Source organism: Notothenia rossii (assembly GCF_949606895.1).
Source record: "Notothenia rossii genome assembly, chromosome: 6".
NCBI lineage: Eukaryota > Metazoa > Chordata > Actinopteri > Perciformes > Nototheniidae > Notothenia > Notothenia rossii.
The window spans coordinates 9497483-9518259 of record NC_136909.1 but is presented as its reverse complement, the minus strand read 5'-3'; the positions used below and the strand labels follow the sequence as shown (position 1 = coordinate 9518259).

Here is a 20777-nt window from a genome sequence, read left to right as displayed (position 1 = left end):
TACATTTTAAATATGATCCGCTGACCTTAACTAGGCTGCAACTTTTCTTATATTTTTATTGCCTATTATCAGCGTGTGATTTACATATTCTTTTTCCAACTGACTGCACACCAGCTTCCCTTCACTGGGTGTCGGCTGAACATGTTGTGAAAACTGTAAGGTAAACTCACAGCCAAATAAATAGTCTAATCCATTGTCGTCATAACTCAAAATCCCTTAAAACTGTTGTTCCGTGTCCAACAATAAATCAGATAACAAGAGTGTATACGAGTCATTTAGGCTGGGTTTAAGTGGGTTCTACCACATTAACAAAGGACACGCAATTCACCAGTAATTGTATTTAATGTACCAGACCAGTGTACAGAGGAGAGCTGTCCCCAATTAAACTCTCCCCCTCTTGCGTAAGTCACTGTGTTTTGTTGCATCAACCCTCATTCTTAGCCGATGTGTGACGTTTGTAAGGGAATATAATCATTGTTTATGTAGTGGATATAATCTCCCCCGGCACATACTTTACTATAGGTCGAGTATTATAGGATTAGCCCTTTTTTTCATATCTGATTGTTTACCAGACGACCTGTGAGATATCTTAAGGGATTAGCGCTCAGACCAAAGGCTTTCATGTGGCTTTTGAAGTGTTCGAATTTGAGTGGTGACGAGAATTGGTCGTGAGATGAAAGGTTTTGGCGTAAAAAGCAAGTTTGGAAACACATGGTTGTAGTTAAAAGAGCTGATTCAATCTAGTGGAGAAAACATAAACTGTGACTCACCCCAGAAGGGGTTCAAACAGGGAGAAAAGGTTCTGCTTTCGGGAAAGATTTTTAGATTTGTATTCCTACTCTTACTCAATGACTTGTAACTTTTTTCATAAATTGCCAAAAACCTCCAAGGCCATTTCTTAAAGGGGCCCTAGGATGCTCATGTTCCGGTTCATATTTGTGTTTTCTGCTTGTACTGTGACATTTTTACATGATTTAATGTTCAAAAAGTAAGTCAAAGAAACTCCCTTTGGAGGGTCCTGGGATTTTAGCTTTTGCAGACCATTGACATGCACAAAAAACCTATACAGTATAACACACTACTGGAAAGGTAAACCCCCCAAAAAACACATTAGGGCCCCTTTAATTGTTTGCAACTATTGGAATTGGCTTCAAGGTGAGCCTGAAACATGCACAGACTCTTTTTCCCATGGTACATTTGGAGAAACCAGTCATATAGTATTTATATGTCGAGTGTTTGTTGATTGTTATGTACTTGCCCAGGGACTCCAGATGAACATTTGCCAATAAGTGAATCTATGATGAAGCATCTCTTTAACAACAACAAAAACGACATTAACTGACAATGAAAATGTTGCTGCCTCTCTGGCTTTGGTTGATGTGTGACTTTAAGACATTTCTGTCCTCATCAACGTCTCCGTATCGACCCCACTGATGCCTCGCAGGTCATTTATCCCCCTCTATCAGGTAGCTGCTTTCAGCTAAGTAGCTGATATGAGTTGGCGCCGGCAACCCATCTCAGACCACGACGAAGACTTTAAATCAATAACTGCAGTGTGTGTGTGTGTGTGTGTGTGTGTGTGTGTGTGTGTGTGTGTGTGTGTGTGTGTGTGTGTGTGTGTGTGTGTGTGTGTGTGTGTGTGTGTGTGTGTGTGTGTGTGTGTGTGTGTGTGTGTGTGTGTGTGTGTGTGTGTGTGTGTGTGTGTGTGTGTGTGTGTGTGTGTGTGTGTGTGTGTGTGAGTTGCTATGCATGCAATAGTTGGACAGAGGAATATGTGCTGGCAAAATGCCAAAAAACCGCCAATAACTGAATCACTATCCAGACCAGCTTTTCCTGAACTGCAGAGGCAGCTTATTGAGAGACTGCATCATATTACATAACAACACTGTAGTGAAAGACCTGCTAAAGTCTGAAAGCACATCGATCCGTAGGCCAGTCATTTAGATTTGTAACACATTGCTTTATTATTTAGTAGGTGAGGGGTTCAAAGGCAACCGCTGAGTTACCCATAATCCATTAGCTGTACCTATAGGGAGAGTCAGTTCTTGAGTCGGACCGACATCACACTTCTGTCTCAAAACAATCAAGTTGTTACACAACTGAAGTGTATGTAGCTGCATTATGAGCCTGAGTGTGTGTATTCTTGTGTTGTGTGCACTCACATATATGTTTCTTTTATCAGCCGTTATACAACATGGTTATGTATCAGAGACAGAGGTCAGAGGTTATCTGAGAGGGGGTGGGGGGGGGGGGTCAGCGTCCCTTAACCTCATTACATAGTTGCATCACAGCGTAGCAGACAGATGGACAGTCACTCACATCATCAGCTGTTCATTAGCTGTTGCTTAAATGTGTATTACTCTGAACAAAAGAAGGAATTGTTTAGAAGATATAGCCTACGTTTTCCCTATATAAGTTCAAGTTGGATCTCTATAAAAGGATTTTCATGAGGCTAGCTGCAGTAAAGGACACCAATACTCCACAGATCAATAATAGAGAGCTACTTTGTTTTTCCCCTTGAGCCTAACTTGAAAATCTTTGCCCTTTACACTGCAGCCTTTTGACATTTTCTGAGGATATGTAATTGTCTGCTGACACAGTAATAAGACATTGTGTTGCAACCAACAGGTGTTCAGATAAGCTGCTTATGTAACAATGCGGGGCTCAGTGCATCACATGGATGAGGCCATCAAAGCCTGCTAGATTACCAAGCAAATATAGCTATTGTGGGTGTAATAACACTGTGGATATGTGTGTGTCTTTCTCACAATAAAGACCAAATGTCCTCTCGTGATTACTGAGAAATATTATCCCATCATAGAAATGTTAAAAATTCTACACTCAGAGTGACTCCCTCACACAGGCATTTTGGTTTTGATATAGAGTTATAAAAGACTTAAGAAAAAAAGATTTAAAGATTGAAAGAGATTGTATAATAGATTTTTCTCCAACGCTCTGCCCCTTTCAAAATACTGGGAAAATTAGATAACCGGCTAAATTGTTTTTGCTTTGTTGCCAATTTACAAAAAAACTTTAAAAAAGAAACGTCTACACCTCAAAAAAGGGAAAACAAATTCAACAATTACTTGATGTCATCATGGACAAATATTTGTTACAGTATGTAGAGTAAAATATGCACTTATCTGTAGATGGAGCATTTCCTATTGTTTTCATCCTTTTCTTTGTTCTTTAATATTATTTTTACCTTTTTTGGAAGAAATTAATTTAAGTACCGTAATATCTTGAAATATTGATCGTAGTGTATTTAACCCTCCTATTGTCTTTGTTTCCCCCCCCTTACTTTGGTGTTCGCGGTCAAATTTGACCGGTCCTATTTTAAATGCTATTACATTAACACAAAAACCATTAACCATCACCAAATGTCCTTTAACATCCTTTCAAACTGTACATATTGTATCAGACTACTGGTATACATGAAAAACTGCAGTAAATATACAAAGAATAGACACTGAACATGTATTGCATGTGCCAGGTGTGACTGATCCATGTGGGGGGATGGGCACATAAGGGGGGGGGGACACATCTTGAGTGTGCGTGTGTTTTATCTGATCCGGATAGTTACTAATTCCTTTTCTTTATGGCGGTCATTTTTGACCGGGAACACCATGGGTGTTACAAAGTTGACTAAATCATCCAAAATGCAATGAAAGTGGTGATCAGCAATTGTATATGTTCAAATGTCTACTGTGAAGGATATCATGAAGCCTTAACGCAATCGAATGTAAAACAAAAAAGTTATGACCATAGCTCAGACTATGACTACAGTATAACCAAAGTTATTATTGATGACAGTAGTAAATCGGTCAGATTTGACCCGAAGACAACGGGAGGGTTAAACCCATACAAAATGAAATTATACAACAAAATGAAAGATACATATGATATTTATATCAGTTTGTTGTTTGTGTTGGTACAATTAGCTTTTCATTAGCAGCCCCCTATTTTAAATGTTCTTTTAGTCTTTATTATTTACCTACCTTGTTTTATTTCTTTTATAGGTCTTAATCTTTTTATTTGTATTTCTGTTGTACCTATATGTTCACTTTTTTTTATGGGGTTTTATATTGTATTGCTGCATCGACTCAGTTGTCTTGTGTCCTATCTGTCAGAGAGAAACCATTATTTATTTTATTTTATTTGATATTTATTATCATACATTTTACCTCCTTGTGTCTAACCTGATAAAATGTTATATTTTGCTGCATGTACCTTTTAAAGTTCTTAACAAATAATCTCAGTGCTGCGTTTGACACTGTTGAACACAACATACATGTATTACTAGACCGACTAGAAAACTGGGCGGGACTTTCGGCAACAGTTCTAAATTGGTTTGAATCCTACTTAAAGGACAGAAAAAACCTTTGTTTCTATCGGTAAATACACATCTGAGTTGACAAATATGACATGTGGGGTACCTCAAGGCTCCATCTTGGGGCCTCTTCTCTTTAACATCTACATGCTACCACTGGCTCAGATAATGAAAAACAACAAAATAAGTTACCATAGCTATGCGGATGAAATACAAATGTACATAACCATTTCACCAGGAGACTATTCTCCTGTTAAAACACTGACTAAGTGCATTGAACAAATCAATGACTGGATGTGTCAGAACTTTCTCCAATTAAACAAAGACAAAACTGAGGTAATGGTTTTTGGAGCCAAGGCAGAACGTATACAAGTTAGCGCTGAGCTTCAGTCTGCAATGTTCAAAACAACAGATAAAGCCAGAAATCTAGGTGTCGTCATGGACTCTGACCTGAGTTTCAACAGTCACATTAAAACAGTTACTAAATCAGCTGACTATCACCTAAAGAATATTTCTAGGATTAAAAGACTGATGTCACAGCAGGATTTGGAAAAACTTGTCCATGCTTTTATCTTCAGTAGACTGGACTACTGCAATGGTGTCTTCACAGGTCTCACTAAAACATTTATTAGAAAGCTTCAGCTGATTCAGAACGCTGCTGCTCGAGTCCTCACTAACACTAAGAAAGTGGATCACATCACTCCTGTTCTGAAGTCTTTACACTGGCTTCCTGTGTGTCAAAGAATAGATTTCAAAATACTGCTGCTGGTTTATAAAGCTTTGAATGGTTTAGGCCCAAAATACATTTCTGACCTCCTGCTAAATTGTGAACCATCCAGATCTCTCAGGTCTTCAGGGACGGGTCAGCTTTTTGTCCCCAGAGTCAGAACTAAACACGGGGAAGCAGCATTTAGTTATTATGCTCCAAATATCTGGAACGAACTCCCAGAAACCTGCAGGTCCGCTGCAACTCTGACTACTTTTAAATCCAAGCGGAAGACTTTTCTTTTTGCTGCTGCTTTTAATTGAACTATTCATATCTTAAACTGCACTGTAACTTTTATCCATGTATTTTTTCTTTTAATGTTTCTTTTATTATCTTTGCTTTCTAATGTCTTTCATTTTTTGTAAGGCACCTTGAATTGCCTTGTGTTGAAAGGTGCTATATAAATAAACTTACCTTGCCTTGAGGGGAATTTCTTGTTGTTTATTTTAAAGTTATGATGTGTCATTTTGTAAAGCACTTTGAGCTGCATGTGTTGTATGAAAAGTGCTATATAAATAAACCTTTATTATTATAATTATTATATCTGCTTCACCGCTCACACTCATGTTGTTTTCTTAAACTGTGCACCCAGGCGGTGAACTTCTGGCAGGTGCTGGTGATGAACGACGAGCACACGGAGCGCAGACACCTGCTCTACTTCCTGTTGGGCTGGGGACTTCCTGCCATGGTCATCATCGTCCTGGTGATCGTCCTGCTCGGCGGCTTCGGATGGACGATTCACAGCGTGTACGGACTGGTGCAAGGAGACGTGTGAGTGGACATTGCAAAACACACACACACACACACGTGTTTTTTAGACCTGACGTAATCTGTTTTCATAAGAGGAGATGTTTTTAAAGCTCCCCTGAATCAATCTCAGTGACTTCACTTTCTTTTTTAGGGTTTGGTAAATTCCACTTCAGGCTAGAGAAGAGCAAACAAAAAACACCTGATCGTGTGACATCATGTGAGGAGGCAGCTCAGCCAATCAAACGCGTCTCCCCACATAGAAACTTGATTCTTAGCCCTAAGGGCTGGAGGCTTTCCCACAGCAGGGAGAAACTTGAAATAACCCATATAATGTTAGGCTTTGTGTGTGAGCTAAAAATAACCGTTTGCCATCCATGTTTAGAACCTGATTCCTTAAACACAACAGGTGAGATCACTTTTTAAAAACATGCACAATGTCAGGTGTGTCTGCGCCTAAGTGTGTGTGTGTGCAGTAAATGCCAAAGTAAACTCTAGCAGCGTAATTGCTTCAGGGGTCGTCTTGTGTGTGATCAAGCTTGCGTGACCAGCGAAGTCAAATACTGAAATCACATCTAAAAATACGAGGTTTTAGGTGTGGCTGTTATCCTTGGGATCGTGTGTGTGTGCGTGTTTCCTGTGGGTGGGTGTGTGTGAGACAGTGAGCGTATACATGAGAGATTGAAGGATACAGAGGGGTATTCAGTTCCCCTGGAAGTGTACCTTCCTCTTTCAGGGAATGAGGCAGCCCTTCAATCCCCTCCCTCTCTCCTTCCCTCTTTCTCTCCTAATGTGTGTGAACCGGTAGCCGTCAACAACTCAATTTATCTCAGTTTCACTCTGCCTGGTGCCAAGCCCAGGCCTTTCAAAAGCAAGCTTGTTGTCCCATATTGTATGTATTTGTGTCATATATATTATAACAACGGTTGCTGTTGTTGTTGTTAACCGTCAATCAATCAATTTGTATTCAATCCAATATCACAAATTACACCTTTTGTCTAGGGGGGCTCGACAGTTTGTTCACCCTCTATCTTTAGAAAAAGGAAAAACTCCCAAAGAAACCCAACAATTAATGGAGAAAAAAAATTGAAAAACAGCTCAGGACTGACAGTTATGCAATAGATGGTGTGTGTGAAGACGAACAAAGAGAATAGTTGTAAGAGGTAGACAGTCCAATTGACAAAATACATAATTTGTAAGAATATAAAGAAGATGGATCCAGGAGGATGGAAAGAATCTGCCTCAATAAGAGACATTTTTCATGTTTTATGATTAAGATATCAAATGTGTAATGATTACCTCCTGCAAAGTCAATAACTTTTCTGATTCCACACTTGAGCCTTGAATTTATTCATTAGAATTTCTCCCTGAATGTTGTCCTCTCTCACTCATTACTCATTACCGATGCACCGTTTATGAGCCGAACAGATCGTAAAAATGTCTTCAAAGATGAATCACCTGATTAGTTTTTGCCAGTGCAGTAAATCTTATAACCATGAGTTGAAAAAAACGATGTATATTTAACAAGTTGAGTCTAACATGAGAAGCTATGTTACCTGGACAGGCTGATTTGCACAAGTAATTGAAGTAGTTAGTGTTTTATAGTCTTACCCGTGGAAATGTAAATATAGAACTTGAATGTCCTGCCATTACATTACGCGAGGCAAAGGCTACCACAGGAGCATGTATGTCTCTTTTAATATAGACTTGATTTACACCTTTATATTAGGTGCTAACAAAGACACTACACACTGCCATAGAAGAGTCAGTCCCTACAGTACATCTATTAAAATCCACAATGAAAGGCCTCACTCTATTTACTTTTCTCTTGCCATACTATAAAGTCGGTGAAATGGGCCCCTGGGTAATGTTGTTTTTATTGACCGCGGGAATCTTTGAGATTTCACTTTCTTGTGAGACTACAATAGGATCTCATGCTGTCACAAGGCCACAGCAGCACACACATCCATATTCCAGTCCACACTCTCATAGTCTGACTGTATTCCTGGCAGAGGTTTGTCTTTCCTCCCATTATGTTATGGCTATAGCATATCTCCAATAACTCCTATGTGATTCCTGAAGTCTGCCGGGAGGTCCAATCTGCTTTCCAGGCTCCCACCAAACCCTGCCCCGAGCTTGTTTTGTCGGGACAGAGGGGATACCATATCTCATACCAATAGATAAATAACTAATTGTAATGAAACCATAGTTCAAGGTTCAAGGCTTTTATGAGTCATACGTACATAGCTGCAGTGTAGTTATGTGAAGGAAAATCTTAGGTCACAGGCTCCTCCAACAGTGCAACACAATACAACTGAAAAAATAGTGTAATAAGAGTCTATATACAAGTGATTGGAATAAGATATATTAGATACATAATTTGAAAGTTGCAGCCAGATGAATGTTATGGATGTTGTTTCAAAAGTTCAGGTGTTTAATAGATGGCTTTTAAAAATAATTCCACAATTTCAAGATATCCTTTTCACGATATCTTTGAACTCACATAACCACTCCATATGTATCTCCCTGTCAAAGAAGGAGACCCATGTATCGTGTTGTTTGTTCTTTGAAATGTTCTTTCTTCCTTTAAATAGAAAAAAAATCTTTTAAGCGTCTTTGGCCTTAGATATTATCCCGCTGTAGCTGCAGGGTGGTGACCTGGTGCCTCTGAAGTTTTAAAGAACATCCGTATTTTGTTGTTTTAGGCAAAAGCTGCTGTTAAGCAATAATGCTGGGGTCTTAGGCCGGATCAGAGGCCAGATCCTGTTTGTGAAACTTTGAAAAAAAACAAAGTGTTTAACTTGATTAGGTAAAGAGCAATATAAGCATGTAATATGTTTACAATTTCCAGAGCTTACCTAGAGTACGACGTTTCTTTACTCACTCACTCCCCACCTTTTTTTCATTCTGGTTATTTCCCACAGGTGGGAAGTAGTGGAGTACAAATACTTTGTTACTGTACTTTAGTAAATTTTTCTGGTATCAGTAATTTACTCCGCTCCTATATTTTTCTGACGACTTTTTACTTTTACTTTTTACATTTTCCAAACAGGCTGTTTACTTTCATTTGAATGTGTGTTTGGTGGCGTGATCATTATTATTTAGAGTCATTGCGTGCCAATTGATTTGAACACGATCCGTGTATCCATCATTTCCTGGTCTTCTCTAAAGAAGAGGGACCAATGAAAACGTTGTCACGTTGCCGTTGTTCAGCATGGAAACATTCATTAGCTAACAATGACATTATTGTCCTATTAATATAAAGGGAGGTCAGGTACTCTTTAAAACAGCTGCTAGTTATGGGTACTTTTTACTTAAGTACATTTCAAAGCCCCTTTACTTTTACTTGAGTGAAGAAGTTTAGTCAGTACTTCTACTTTGACCAGAGTATTTTTAAACACGAGTATCTGTACTTCTACTTGAGAAGAGGATGTGTTTACTTTTGCCCTCTCTGTCCACATACACTCACACTTAGTGTTTCCCCCTCTCTAGGTGCTTTATCCCAAACATCTATGCAGCTCTGTGCACGGCGGTGCTGGTGCCTCTCATCTGTCTGGTTGCTGTCATGGTGGTTTTCATCCACGTCTACCAGGTCACCCCTCAGTGGAAGGCCTACGACGACATTTACCGCGGACGAACCAACAGCACAGGTAACAAATCTGAGCGTTCACAAACACATAGAGTTCAGAGTCTGTGTATAAAAAAAGATAAGGACTCAAAATAACATTTCTCAAGTTTCACACAATCTCTGTGCACATGAACACACACCTGAAAAACAAGTAACCAGCTGCCAGGACGCCCTCATTGAACCAGACGACATCCACCTTTTTGGTGCTGATTTTGGCTAAAGGTTTAAGCCGGTATTTTGCTCAGCTTACAGGCTCTGTGTCTGTCTGCTGTGTGTGTACCTAAGGGATTTATTATACAAGAGCAAACAATACCTGCTTTTCTAAATGAAAAGTTGCTGACAGTCACGCATTCAGCCGTGGAAATATGTTGAAATAGATTTATAACACTCTATACAGCAACTCCAAAACCTTTTTAAAACATACATTAAAGGTCATTTAAAGGGTCCCTATTATGCTTGTTGTGGGTTTCCCTTTCCTGTAGTGTGTTATGTACGTTTCTTTGTATGTAAATGGTCTGCTAAGGTTACAATCCCAGCTAAGGTTAAAATCCCAGTGTTCCCTCCATATGGAGTGTCTCTCCCACACACTACCCCCCTGCCTGAATCGCCTCCATTGGACTCCTTTGTTTACTTCAGTAACATAGTGACATCACTATGTAACAATCACACTTTTATTGGCTAGCGCTCCAACTCGTTTTACCTGATGTGTGCAGGGGCGGGACATCTCTAAGCAGTTGACCCATCACAACCATCTAACCACAGGCAGTATGAGAAAAAGAAATACCCTTTTCAAAATACAAATATGAACCTGAAAATGAGCATAATATGTCCTCTTTAAAGCCCTGAATGCACCCAATGCAGTGCAGTGTGATGTGTGTAAACAACCTCAGACTCCTACTTTATGTAAGATCAGTGTTTGCAGAAAAATGACCCTCATAGAGTTACGGTCAGAATGAATGAGAAGCATTTATCTGATGCAGGCGGTCATTTCGCCCACACATGAAGATCCAAGCCGCTCAGTACCACGGCAGCAATCAGCGGCCGTTGGTGAGAGTCAGCCGGCTTTAGCTTGTTTGGCTCAGTCAAGGCCCTCCAATGACAAAGCAAAGCCTGAATTAGTGCCAGTCCTGTGGCTGGTGAGCAGGGTGTGCCCGACGCACTGTGTGTGGCCTCTGAAGGAGTGTGGGAAACCAAAACAGAGCTTTGCTGAGCTGCAGGTACAGTACGTGTGCATTAATAACAAGAGAGCCCAGCAGGCTGAGGGTAAAGGTCAGACTGTAGGATTGTTGCCTGCCAGGAGAATGGAGGGATTGAGCAGAGATCAAGAGCAGACAGGATAGGTTTAGGGTGAGTTCAGGGGTAAGAAAACGATGAATATGGTGCTGTGCTGTGTGTTGAATGAGAAAAAAACAGAAAGGAAGCAGAGCAGGCTGCTTCTAAAACTCCTTATTTACACAGAGAGGGAACGAGAGAGCAAATGCCGGGAAAGGTAAGCACAGCACACGCTATTCAAGTGTAAAGTGCTGACTGAGTGTTTTTGGCACCGGCACAGAGGACAGAGCGGCCCTTGAGGTGTGAATATGTTTGTCCAGTTTTGTGTTGAACAGCTGCAGTGGGAAAAGGCCGCACATGAAAGGGAACACGAATGTATTTGAAAAACACCAGACTTGGACATTCTTCGTCAGAGTTCATGCAGTGAGAGATCCGTGCTGGTTCAACCTTTGGTGTTTATAAGGACAGATATATGAGCATGTCTTCATCATGTACTCAAGCAGTGTGGGCTCAGTGGACTAATTTCTCTTTTCTTTTATTGTGGCTTTTGGCAGCACACAGTGTTCAGCGCTTTGCAATATATCCAGGCTTTGTTTTAACATGTCCAGAGAACAAAGGGGAATAAAGCAAATGTGAGGGAGAGGCATGCCATATTTTATTTCTCTGAACACGGACTACGCCTCGGCTTGTTCTATGGGCTGTACGGGTTTTAAAGCCACAGGAACTTTGACGACAACCCTGATATGTTTCTGTCCTTCAAGTGTAGTGGTCTGACAGCAAACCAAATTCGTATTGACATGTTCAACAGATGGTTGTCAATCATTCGTGCAGAGTCTTTTTTGTAGATTATGCGATTTAGACGATAAACATTTCGATTGGCCACATTCTCAAATGCCATACTGCAGCAAACAACTGATAAGGGCTTGCAAGATATATCAGGACTCCTGACGTGTGTGTGTGTGTGTTTGCACGCTCACCTGCACAACATGTACCTGCACCTCAGCCGATACTGGAACTCCACTGTGGCCAATGTCAGGCATGCCAGCAAGGAAACATCAACAAACTGAACTGAACACAGGACAGAATAATACAAAGCACTGAGCCACTATCGAAGCTGATCTTAAAAAAACATGATGTTCTTTTGATAGGGAAGTGAGCGGCCTTTCAGGGTTGAGTGAATAGCTATTATTGTTCTATGTTTTTATGACTTCAAATGTTCCCTGACTTCACTTGGGATGTGGATATAAAGTTGTAAATGTGATGGATGAGACTGACCTTTGGAGTGTGAGGCTTTGCAGTTGTTCTTTTTGGCTTTTTGACAGAAGAATGGGAAAAACTATTGGCCCGATATTCATGAGACGTAGTCGAAGAGTGTTACTGTACTACCCAGAAATATTGTACTCTACAGCTAATATCATTTTTACTTTTAGTCCGAATTTTCATTTTAAACATAGGTTAAGTCTATTAAAAGAAAATTGGTATAAGATGTATACAATACTGGTCATGTTAGATGTCTACTAGTTGTTAGAGATCTTAGTTTAATTATTCTTAAATATTCGTAATGCTACGTTTACTTGACATTATGCTCAATTTCAGGTACATAATCGTATGTTGTGTCTCTGCTGTGACATGTCTCCATGCTTTAATATTCAAAAAGCTCTTTATTTTTCTCATACTGCCTGTGCTGGAGCACCTCTTTTCACCCTCTGTCTGAAACCAGGGGGGGGGGAGGACAGGGATTTTAGCCTTTTCAGATCATTCACATGCACAAAAACTTATAACACACTACAGGGATAATAATAGGGCCCCTTTAAATATTTGTGTTGTTTATTTTACTCTTATTATGAAAACTTTCTGCATGTAAACAATATAGAAAACAGCTTATACTCTGAGTGCCTAAATGTTCACACTTGGTTCACACACATTATCTTTGTGTTGGGTGTTTGTGTCTGCTCACTGCACACTTATGACACGACAGCCTGTTATTACAGCTGTGGCCTCTGTTAGCGCTGTCTTGTGTGTCTGCTCCAGCTGTTTTTGTTGAACTCTCGTTCCCCTCTCAGTTTGTCTTCCCCCACCAGGAACCAAATCTGCTCGAATGTATCTGAGGCCTTTGCTCCTGTGGAGAGAAAAAGCTCCCTCTTGTCCAAAGAAAATCACTTTGATCCGTTTGTTTACTTTGTATTATCTCCAGACAGAAATATGACCTTCACGTCTTTAGCAGAGAGACTTTCTAGTGTGTCTGTGCAAAGGCTTACAGATGCATTCATGCATGTTCACACGGATACAAATACATGCACAAACACAGTGGGAAATGTGTTCCTGCTTCCCTCCGCTCCTTCTTGGTGGTATCAAGCTAAACGGTCAGTCAGCATTTGGCTCTGGGAAGCTGTTCTTACTGTGGGAGCTCCTCCCTGTCCTCAGACTGGAATGTGCTTACATGGTTGGAAAACTCAAACCAAGGAGCTAGCAGAAAGAGACAGATGTGCAAAATAGAAGAGAGACATGGAGACATTCGTCTGTATAGAAAGAGTCGAAAGGTTTGAGTAGTCGAAGGAAGTAAAGGGAAAAACGATTTAGCGGATTTCTTTACTCTGACTCCCTGCACCAAAATAGAACCAAAGAGAAAGCACAAAGAGATTAGGTGTGAAATAATAGCTAAAGCTTTGGAAAACAATCACCAGAGTATTGGCAGAATGAATAAAGTCTTAAATCAGGCTCAATGGGAAAGGCCCTAAAAGGAGCAAAACAAGGCTGAGAAAATAGGACTGGGTTCAGCCAGCGTCAGTGAGATAAGGAACATGGAGCAGGGCGGGACTGACAGGAGGAAGTGGCACCTAGGTGAGGGCTCTCTGTGCAGAGCAGTGCCCTGTGTTTCCATGCTACTTGTGAAGTGAACTGTACAGTCTGTCATACATAACACCAAGCAGCAGGCTGAAGGCTGACTCAGCACTGTCGTCTTCAATTGGCACACTATCAGAATCAGAATACCTTTATTAGTCCCACAGAGGGGACATTTACATTGTCACAGCAGAAAAGAGCTTAATGTTAGAAGCATGCATACAGTACAAAAGTATTAAAGATACAAAAATAAATCATAATAAAGAAATTACACCTTTTACAAAAAGACATATCCTGTAACAGTTCTGAGGATTTAGCAGCCAGGTATATATTGCACAGTTTTTAACGGCATATATATATATATATTGTACATATTGCTCCATTTACCATTGGAGTCGGAAGCATTTGTGTCTTGCGATTGATTTTGAAGATGTCGCCTTGAATTCCATCTGTTATCTTATAAATGTGATTCATCTTATTTTGCCATCCTTTTCCATTTGATGAAGTGTGCTCCATATGGTAAAGGAAAGACGACCGTATGGGGCATGACTGTAAATTATCAATGGTACGTCACGCTCTCAGACACACTCTTAGGAAGCAAATAACATAAATGGATGCCAAATGATATTTATAGTAGCAACTGAAATGTATTTCTGTTGCAGAAAAACAGAAATGTCATCAAAATCGTTGGTCTAAAATCGACCTTTGAGCTCTCTTTTTGTTTAAGGTCCCCTATTATACTGTTTTAATTCAATATCAAAGGTCTCAGATATATACCCTGGTTGGTGATTGGCTAATGGTTACACAAGACAAAACATCGTTATGACATCATAAAGTGGCCAGAATCTGATCAGCTCATTCTGGGCCTATCATCCCCAATATTCTGGCCTCTTTTAATCAGCTTATTACTTATGAAACCTAATGCTAACAAATCATAATAAATTGAACTTTGTTTTAATTGTGATAGCTTGAAAACCATCTTAGTAGTTTGAAATGTTATCTTGAAACAAAAACAAAACTTTTTTTTTAGTATTTGTGCATAGATTTGCAAACAATTGATCCCTGATAACGTCCCTCAGGATCTAACATTAGCACCACCATTCAAGCCACATTGGGTTTGGGGTTCATGATGTACAGTAGGTGTATTTTCTGTTGACAGCGTTTCAATTGACTTCATTACACCTGTACCATCCTACTGGAAAACAAATCTCTGCCTCTATTTGCGTAGCTCGATCTACGCTGACATGAAAACTGAAGTAAGCTATTGAGTTTATTAAACACCAGGAACCGACCCCATTCATTAAAAAGATATTCCGTCATGTTCTCCTTGATAATTTTTTTATTGAGAGAAACAAGCTCTCGCTCTGTGGTGATGACTCACTCGTCAAAGTGACTCAGCCGGCTCCTGATTGGCACTGATCATTGTGCTTGTCCTCTAATTAGCTGTTCCAATAATACATGAGGAAATGATTTTTCAAGAGGAACACCACAACCTGATATGGATGAAGTTCAAAAATCCGTCAAAGGCTTTAATTTAGTCTCCACTTCAGTGTGAGATGTTCTCTTGAAGGCTCACATCATGAATCATTCAGAGGGGAAACGGCTTAAAGGAATATGTATCTATCCTCAGTTTGGAAACGCTTGCAGAGTGACCTCTCTGTGGTCATGCTTATCTAAGAAACACTTGACCTGGTCCAAAAACAGCTGATGCCTTTTATTTTTCTGCATGCTGTGTGCAGAGTTGTGTGTGTCCACTATCAACAATATGAATTGCAAAAGTGAGAATTTGACCACAAAGTCATATGTTTGTATGCTTTGGTGACAACTGTGTGTGAGGTTTAGGGCTGTATTTAGTAAAGTGTGTGTGAGGTTTAGAGCTGTATTTAGTAAAGTGTGTGTCAAATACTGAGTGCAATTGTCCAATAGGCTGTTTGTTTAAAACCTCTTGTTATTATGTTGCTAAGTTTCACCTCTGGACCATGAATAGCAGCGACATGAACACACCTTTTATTCTAGTGAATCAATCAGTGAGAATATATACGTCAATGTTGATAAGATACTTGTAATTTGCACCCTACCAATACCTCTCCTTAAGGTATATAAATGTGGCTAACATGCTTTCAATTGTAGTGTGCAGTATATCAGGATTCAAAGTGGCTCAGCTGTGCAGATATACAACAAAAAGGCAGAAAAGGAATATACAGATGAACGTATTAACGGTGGTGAATATGAGGAATGGCTCACATGATGTGCGGAAATGTAGCCCACAGTGTATATGGGAGGGTTAAGCGTCTAGTACAGGGGTTTCCAAACTACGGCCCGGGGGCCAAATGCAGCCCTTGAGCCATTTTGAATCGGCCCTCAGCTTAGGGCTGCTCAATTAATCATATTTTAATCGCTATTACGATTTTGGCTTCCAACGATTATGAAAACAACATAATCGAAATAAAATGTATTTTAAAACCTTTTTTTTTTTTTTTTTTCAGTTGAATTATACTTAAAGTTCAGGGTAATCAACTGTTAAAAACATAATGTTCAACTTTTTTTTTGGAGTAAATGGATAATCGTTTTTAATAATCGTGATATCAATTATTGACCCAAATAATCGAGATTATGATTTCTGCCATAATCGAGCAGCCCTACCTCAGCTAATTAAAAAATTATAACGAAACTTGTGCTTTTCTTATATTGTAATTCTTAAATATATATGTAAAAATATATGACACAGTATTCATGTGTTAATAATCCCACTTTTCAAATAAATTCAGTCAATTAAAGTAGAAAACATTTTCTAACAAATCTATGTTGATAAGAAAAAAGCCCAATAACTTATTTACATAACTCGCTGAAATATACCCTTCATATTTCCTCTTGTTATAACAAAATAAATATAACCCATTGGAAAGCTGTTATGTAGGCTTTTTTTTTTTAAAGCATCATTTACCTACCTTTGATTGATTTTGCTAGCTTATAAGGTGAGCGGCCCTTCGTATGTTTTTCCGTATGTGGCCCTCGGAGAAAAAGGTTTGGACACCCCTGGTCTAGTAAGTGGATGACATACTTGTGCACAACATATTTTCTAACCTCCTCTGTTGTGATGTTGTGCTCCAGAGGTGCCGCTGGTGCTCTACCTGTTCCTGCTCATCTCCCTGGTGTGGCTGTGGGCGGGGCTTCACATGAGCTACAGGTCTCTGTGGATGCTCATCGTCTTCGTCATCTTCAACTGCCTGCTGGTGAGCTCACTGTCTTGTCTTTCTGTGTGTTTGTAGACATGCTTACGATACAATACGATACGATAATACTTTATTGGTCAGATCAAGTCTGAAATTTGACTTGCATCACAGCAGCTCCATGTGTAACATCAACAGACAAATATCAAGAACATGAAAAACAAACATTTAACATAACAGCACAATCAGTGAGAAAAGACATTTTCAATGACCTTTTTGCATGTATTTGATCTGGGATTTAGCTCTGTCTGCTTGCTTACTTCTCTACTTATTTATTAATTAGTTCATCCTGTTTTTTATTCAGACACTTCATCAACAGCAGCAGCTTGCACTTTGTATTGCATTTCCTTCTATGTGTAGTTAAGAAGCTTCATTTACTATTCATAAGCGTCCTTTTTAGTGTCATTAGGCGCTTTCACACCGCAGTACTTTCCCCACAAAGGTTCATCAGAACTTAGTTCATGAGAACTCTTTAGTTCTCATGAACTAAGTACAGATCGCGTTCATTCCGGAATAAGTCCCTGGGGGTGGATTAGGCAAATGAAGCCGCTGACGTCACTTCTTCTTCTTCTGCTTTGGGTTTACTGGCAGGCCGCAAACAACTTCACGGCGTATACTGCCACCCGAAGTCCCCGGCCGGAAGTCCCCGGAGTTGGGGACTGGCTTCCGAGTAAATCGCCAGAACGCCGACACCTCCTCATCTCCACCGCTCCCAAGTTTGCTTTTGTGTTGCCATAAGTTAGTCTCTCTGCGTTTGTGCGCTGGGCTAATGCTAATAATGCTAATGCGAGGATAATAAAATGGCGGCTTCACAAAACCTTTTGGGAGTTTTACGGGGCGTGGTTTGCAATCCGCCCAGCCGATCAGAAATAGGAACCTTTTTACTCCCACGAAAGTACCTGCTCTCTAGCAGGGACGGAAAAGGGGGTAAAAAGGTTCTCATTAGCTAATTTTAGTTCTGGATTTTTTTCTGAACTAAAGTGGGAAAAGTACTGCGGTGTGAACGCGCCTATTAGTGTTTTCATTAACTTTATCATCGTCACACATTTAAGCTGTCATCTTGTCCCGAGTGCAGAGTTAGCGATGAAACTGGTCTAAAAGTGTTTTGTAATGCTCATGCTTTTACATTCAAGCCAAATGTTTTAAAGCTGTGCTCACATGGGGATATGAGGCTGATTCAGGACACAATAATAATATCAGGATATCAGGACACTAAAACCATGGTGCTTCCTGCGAGTCACAACAAATAACATATTGATGATTTTGGCTTATAGACTGGTGCTTGTTTGGTTATATATACATCTGTTGATGTTTTGTTGACTTGGCTGGCGAGAGAGTGATGAAGGCTTCTTTATCCCACTTTGAAGCCCTGCTTTGATGTGCTGGCTGAGGCAAAAGAAGAGCCTCAGGAGGAGAGAGAGAGAGAGAGAGAGAGAGAGAGAGAGAGAGAGAGAGAGAGAGAGAGAGAGAGAGAGAGAGAGAGAGAGAGAGAGAGAGAGAGAGAGAGAGAGAGAGAGAGAGAGAGAGAGAGAGAGAGAGAGAGAGAGAGAGAGAGGGTTATCACTGTGTCCCATTTCTCTGAAGCCTTCCTTTCTGTCTGTGAGTCTGTCTGTTTGTTGTCTCTTTGTTCCCTACTCCCTTCATTTGCTGGAGTTAAAAGAGATAGTGGGCCAAAACATCATTCTTTCACCAACTATATCTCTCATCAACTGGAAACTCCCAGACATTTAAAACTGATATCGAGCATAACAAAACAGTTACAAAGCAGACAATCGTTAATCATGTTGGGATTTACTCAAGTCACTTTCAGTTTGGATTTCCATTTCAGTCAAAGTCAGAGAAAATGTTAAAGGTCCCATGTCATGGCAATTTCTACTGATCATATTTCCATTGTTGAGGTCTACTAGAATAGATTTATACTTTGCAATTTTCCAAAATCACATTGGTTTCTCATACAGCATCTCTGTATAGTATGTGTATTCACTCTCTGTCCTACACGGCTCCTGGCCCCCCCCCCCTCCCTGTGAGCCCAGTGTGCTCTGATTGGTCGGGACGTTGCGAGGCTTGTTGCTGCGAGCTGCTGCGAGGAGCGGACAGTTCTCCGGGTCGCCGATACAGCGAGAACAAGCTAAACTCATCCTGAGCATACACAAACACTCACAGCTGAAGTAAAAACAATAAGTGTGGCTTGATATTGGAGAATGGGTCTGCGGAGAGCATTTCTCCACCATCCCAACTCGTCTATTACCAGCGTTCAGGGAGCTCTATGCAAGTCAATGGGACTCCCTGTTAGTTAGCCAAGGGATCCTGGTGTGTGAGGGGCTCCGCGGATTGGTCCATTTGGGCCAATCCGGTCATTTGTTGTTGATTTGGGTGTTCACACGTCACAGAACCTAGGAAGCAAACAATGGCAAATCTCCAACGAGGCGTTCTGGGGCAGCAAGGGGACGGGTAATAACCGGAAAAGCATGACAGGGGCCCTTTAAATAATGATTTTGTCATAGAAGGTTGACACGTAGAGTTTGTCAAAGGGTTGACCTACAATCTTTAAAGCAGTTTTGACTTGAAAGCGCGTACAAACACTTTTAACTTTACTGTAAAGCACTTAGAATGTAAAAGACAGAAGAAGAATGTGTCTACTCGCCAACTCTCTTCGGTACAATAGACTCTTTTCTTTCATGCCTTCTCTCTAAATGTTGCGGTCTCTCCAGTCTTCCTCAGAGAGACACCGTCTGCCTGTAAAGTGTGTCATAACAGGTCTGTGCTAACCGGCGGTGATATGTGTTATCCACATGGCAAAGACAACAGAGTTGCACTAAAGTAAACTTCTCCCGCTGGTGAAGTGACTAATGAAGAAAAGTGATGTCAATGTGGACTGACGATGTCACACTTCTTTATGAGCTCCAATAGGGTTTGTCTGACTCTATGACATCAGGTGGTCAGTTTCTTCAGCCGACCAATAGTGTGGAGGTGCTCTTTACACTCAGTGGTCATTGGTTGTATCATCAAGTTTATAAATTACAGGATATAACTTCTATTTACGAATCTGCAACACACTCATTTTGTCCTGAGGGTGACCACTCATTTCTTAGATTCTGGATTCTGTTGTGCTCTTACTTTATGTTTTTTACAAGGCACAACTCCAGCTTTTGGCTAATGTGAAAAACCTGCCTTAATCCCGTAGAAGCAATTGAAGGATTTAGTTGTTTTCCGTTGTGCGACATACCAGCCTTTTATAGTGCGGTTGAATCGAACCCTGGTGCCTTTAGCCGCTTGGTGCGGTTCATTTGGGTCGGTGTGAACGCAGTCCGAGACCTCTGAAGTGAACTAAACAACCGGACTCTGGTCCGCTAAAATAGGTGTTCTCGGAGCGCTTGCTAGTGAACTCTGGAGCGGTTCATCGCTGGTGTGAACGCAGTCCGCACCAAAACATAGGAAGCGTAGTATTTACGTGTCACAAGAACGCGGGTGTCTTCAAAATCCTTAGCGAAAGAGTGAAGCAGAATGAAGTGTTGAACAGTAAAAACAACTATCAAACTAAAAACTATACATAAAAGTCAGAGCCACCTGACCTCGGTGAAACGCCCCTCCTTACTGCAGAACTTCTCTCATTATATGTGTTATAGTGTTTTGTATCGTACATTGTCTGATTATATAATCATATGCGCTGTTGCTGTTGATAAACTCTCCAGATTAACAGCAGCATGAAAATAACCTGCCGATGCTCCATGGCGGAGGCTCCGGTAGAAATTTCCGGATTTGCGTTTTTTAACCCCCTTAATGTCTGACCAATGGTTGAACAGCATTTCCGAGCACATGACTTGTGTTTAAAGTTTATAGTCCGTTTGAATTTTGCCCGTGTGAACGCAAACCGAACCTTCTGAAAAATGAAACAATGTAATGTGGTCTGGTGCGCACCAGAGAAGCGGACTATTAGGTGTGAATTAGATTCCTTAATGTTCA

General features: G+C 40.5%; 1 protein-coding gene across 2 annotated transcripts in view; it reads left to right on the top strand.

Moving 5' to 3' along the window:
- adgrv1 (adhesion G protein-coupled receptor V1) overlaps positions 1–20777 on the top strand; it is a 156241-nt gene that overhangs the window by 116834 nt on the left and 18630 nt on the right. For both annotated transcript variants that reach the window (XM_079686151.1, XM_079686150.1), the window contains 3 exons: positions 5689–5867; positions 9336–9493; positions 16696–16817. In XM_079686151.1, the coding sequence (XP_079542277.1) occupies positions 5689–5867; positions 9336–9493; positions 16696–16817 (459 nt within the window). The remainder of the gene's footprint in view (positions 1–5688; positions 5868–9335; positions 9494–16695; positions 16818–20777) is intronic.